Source organism: Arachis ipaensis, chromosome B04, assembly GCF_000816755.2.
Source record: "Arachis ipaensis cultivar K30076 chromosome B04, Araip1.1, whole genome shotgun sequence".
NCBI lineage: Eukaryota > Viridiplantae > Streptophyta > Magnoliopsida > Fabales > Fabaceae > Arachis > Arachis ipaensis.
The window spans coordinates 124,272,454-124,276,662 of record NC_029788.2 but is presented as its reverse complement, the minus strand read 5'-3'; the positions used below and the strand labels follow the sequence as shown (position 1 = coordinate 124,276,662).

The 4,209-nt window shown below is 38.4% G+C and overlaps 1 protein-coding gene across 1 annotated transcript; it reads left to right on the top strand.

The window, feature by feature from the left end:
• Nucleotides 668-1,564, top strand: LOC107637195. The gene has a single exon (XM_016340631.1). The coding sequence runs from the start codon at nucleotides 668-670 to the stop codon at nucleotides 1,562-1,564; it is 897 nt and encodes a 298-aa protein (XP_016196117.1).

The window sequence follows — 4,209 nt, the reverse complement described above, 5'->3', positions numbered from 1 at the left end:
TTCCAATTTATTATTATAGCTCTTCTCAAAGCTAATACTTAATTTAATTTTCCAACAATTGAGATCTATTTACTAGCTAGGTATCCTTTAATTTCATCTTTAAAATAAATAAAGATCCTCTAACTTCCAAACTCATAATATTATATGTGGCTTTATGTTAGTCAACTCGCAGAACAAAATTAGAGTTTAATATAATTTCAATAAATAAATAATGTATCACATGCATCATATATTCATATGAAATATCCAATATGGTCAATAAGATAAAATAAAATCTAGATATAGATGTATGACTATCACTGATTATTATGGTAATATTCATATAACAATACAATCAATATCGCCACAGATTTCAAATCATATATTGATTAAAAGAAAAAAATGAAAATATTTTCACAAGCATATATATGGGATTTTTTTTATATACATTAAATAATTGTATTATTTATCAATATAGATCATTTCCAGCGTTTTTACCAAATTGCATCGCATTGAATATTTCGTTTACAATGTAAATGAAATACATGTAAAATTAATTCGTTTACAGTGTAAATGAAATACGTTACGACAAATTTTTATCTGCTATAAAAGGATATGCAACCCATTGTATTCTTCACAATAAGTTCACTACTTCTCTGAAATCTTATTCTTTCACAAATTAGTCATAATGTCTAATAGTAGTGGATATTTGGTTGTATATGTGTATCCCAATTGCCTTATGAAAAATGGTGATAATGGGGTCGTTTTCGAGTGTGAGAAGCCCGTGTTGTTGCGTACACGGCGAGTTGCCTCGTTGTTGGAGTTGAAGAGTCTGATATTGAGGAATGTCGATGGTAGTGGGAGAAAAGAGGTCGGACGGGTATGTGATAGGCTGCTAGCATCGATGGGAAATGGAGTTTTTCGGTTTCGTCTGTTTTGGCTGTATGGCGACGAGCATGTGCGGCTGATGTTTGACATCCATGGGAGAATCATGGCCAAACAAGTGATGGAGCTCTCCGCGGAGGTTGGTGATGTAGGTGGTGATGGATTTGGGCAGTCGGACTTTGTACAGGATGATCCACCTTTTGCACCACCGCTGATCCATGTTGCTAGTCTGTTGGACTACATGGACGTTGACGGCGAGGAATTTGACGAGGATTATGTTGCGGATAGTAACGACAGCGATTCGTCAGAAGATGATGACGAGGAGTTCGTGCCGGATACTCCAATAGAGCCATCACGTCGGTATCTTTTGTCGGCCCCGCGCCCGATTCTGGCGTTGTCGTTGGTGCCTAGTCATTATCATACATTGGACATGGATGCGATACAAGAGAAAAATCCATTTTCCAACACGGGTGAAGACGATTACAACTTAGACGAGGAGCTGGAGTTTAGCGTGGGCCACATATTAAAAAGCAGAGATGCAGTACTGCAGGGAGTGAAGAATTACAGCATCCGTAGAAGTGCAGAGTACCGAGTACTAGAGTCGGATCGATTAAAGTACCATGTGCGTTGCCAACAACACGAATCAGGCTGCCCTTTGAGTCTCCGAGTCGCTCTCCGACATAATCTCGGATATTGGTAAGTGTAAATGTCATCTATATTCCTAGTTATTACTTTTATGGTTAGCACACATCTGAAATAATCTAATTTTTCTTCTTTAGGGAGGTTCGTAGGGTGGGAGGCGCGCACCTGTGTCTAGCTCTCACCATTTCTCAAGACCACCGACAGTTGGACAACAGCATCATCTGCTGTGTCATCCTCCCGTTGATACAATCCAACCCTTATGTGAGGATAGCCACCCTGCAAGGTGCAATTAGACAAAGCTATCACTTTAAACTCTCGTACAGAAATGTGTGGATGGAAAAGTAGAAGGCAATTGCTCAGATATACGATGATTGGGAGGAGTCATACAGGTCCCCCACTCTGCTGCCTCCCTCAACCACAGAGGACACATACCCTAAAGTACGGGATCATTGTACGGGGTCCATATGAACTACAAATTAAAGAAGTGGAATAGTTATTAGTATTGTCACATGTTTAAATGTTTTAGGTAAAGAACAAAAATATTAACAACTTATATCAGTAACTCGCTTACCTCATCCCACAGTACCCTATCCAAATCTCGACGCCATCGCAGAACTCTCTGCTGGTGGTGATCCCTAGTCTGCTGCTCGAGGCCAATCAACCTGTGAACAAAACCAAGTATAACCAGTGATAAATTACTTGCTAATTTAATTGAAGTGCGAAAACAAATAATAAGCGTAAACAAAATAATGTCACACATACCTCTTAGCCATAGAGTACATGTAAACACGTCGATCCGGTGGACACCATCTAGAAAACCTCTAGGGGATCCAGGACACTAACAGAAGAGTGCACCCCGCAATGTCTATGATGTGGCAGTGGGCTGCATGACAAAGGGAATGGTACGTCCATGCCAGCACTATCGAACCCCAGGATAAGGAACGGCACCTCTCGAAATCATCTAGCAGAGGGAGCCACCGGAGATGCACCGTGTTGTTTGACTTATCAGTGAGTAAGTAGCCCTCGATCATCAGCATAATATAGCACCTCGCATACTGTTGCAAGGTGTCCGGATTAGTGGTATCCGATGGCATCTGTCGGACTCGCTCTCTAAGCCATGTCATCTTCAGCGAGAAAGCCTCTCTCCTCTGAGCTCCCTACTGCACTACTGCAGGAAGCTTGGCTCCGAGTAAATGCTTGATCAACTCCCAAGCCCCGGTGTGGTACCAGGTCTGGAAGTCATGGAAGCAAGCAACTACCAACGGGATCACTGTCTGCGCGCAACCCGAGGTGGTAGGCGACGTCTTGGAGTGTGATCGTGCACTCACCTCGCGGCTAAATAGATTAACGTCTATATAATTAAGTTTAATATAAAAATTTCGTAATTAATTCGACAGACGTCTATGTAATTTACAGTAAATACACAAAATGACTCAAACAAATAATAACAACATCCATTTTTCAACTAATTTATTAGGTATTTTACGTAAAAATATTTACTAATATAACAAAGAATGACTACAACATTCAACTTAGTATACAAACTCACATAGAGTTCTACCTACCAAATTCATGTCAAAGTTTTCCTAACATCTTACCGGGTCATTCAAACTACTTAAAAATATATATTGGTACAACTAGTATCTATTGCACACTACTCCTATTCAACTTAGTATAGGACTAACATGGTACATATTTTATGTACTATAAACATAAACGAACAACAATACCAACTTCAAAGTCACCTGTCCTGGCAACGTGCCATGTGACGTTCAACCTATTAATGTCTACATCGGGTTGATCGCCACGCGCCATAATCTTCAAGTGACTCGTGCGTCTGGTCAGAAAAGGTTAAAATGTGAGAAAGGTGAAGGAAAATGAAAGGCTTTTGGGGTTTCAGGTCGCTGTGAACACAACCTCTATATATAGGCGTTCGTAAGCATATTTCGTTTACAGCGTAAACAAATTGGGCCTGAACGTATTTCGTTTACACTGTGAACGAAATAGTGATATTACACAATACGTGTGCAAACGTCATAGGACCACCTCATTTTCTACCATATTTCGTTTATAGTATAAACGAAATAGACTGTAAACGAAATATGCAATGTGACACGATTTGGTAAAAATGTTGAAAATTATCTATATTGGTAAATAATATAATTATTTAATTTATATAAAAAAAAATCCCATATATATGAGAACAAAGAAAAGTTAGTCAAATAATAATTTCACTGTTTAATTGCACGCAAAAAGGGAAGCCTGAGTCATTCGTTGTCTACAATATTAGGTCCTTGAAAGAGTAAAATTTGATGGTCAATAAAACTTGAGTGGTTTCAATTTTGAGAATGATGTTATTGGGATTTCGATGATGTTTCCCCACTTTGGCATTTCTTGTTCAAGTGGAGAAGAAATGGAATCATAAAGTGACAATTCGATGCTTAGGGTTAGATTTAGGCTACTTTTCTTTTCCCCCATTTGGCTTCAAATATCTAATAATAAATTGAATTCTACATTTTTATTTAAGATAATTTTAAAAATAAAAATATTAAAAAATTTGATAACTTGAGTGGTTTCAATTTTGAGAATGATGTTATTGGGATTTCGATGATGTTTCCCCACTTTGGCATTTCTTGTTCAAGTGGAGAAGAAATGGAATCATAAAGTGACAATTCGATGCTTAGGGTTAGATGGGTTAGATTT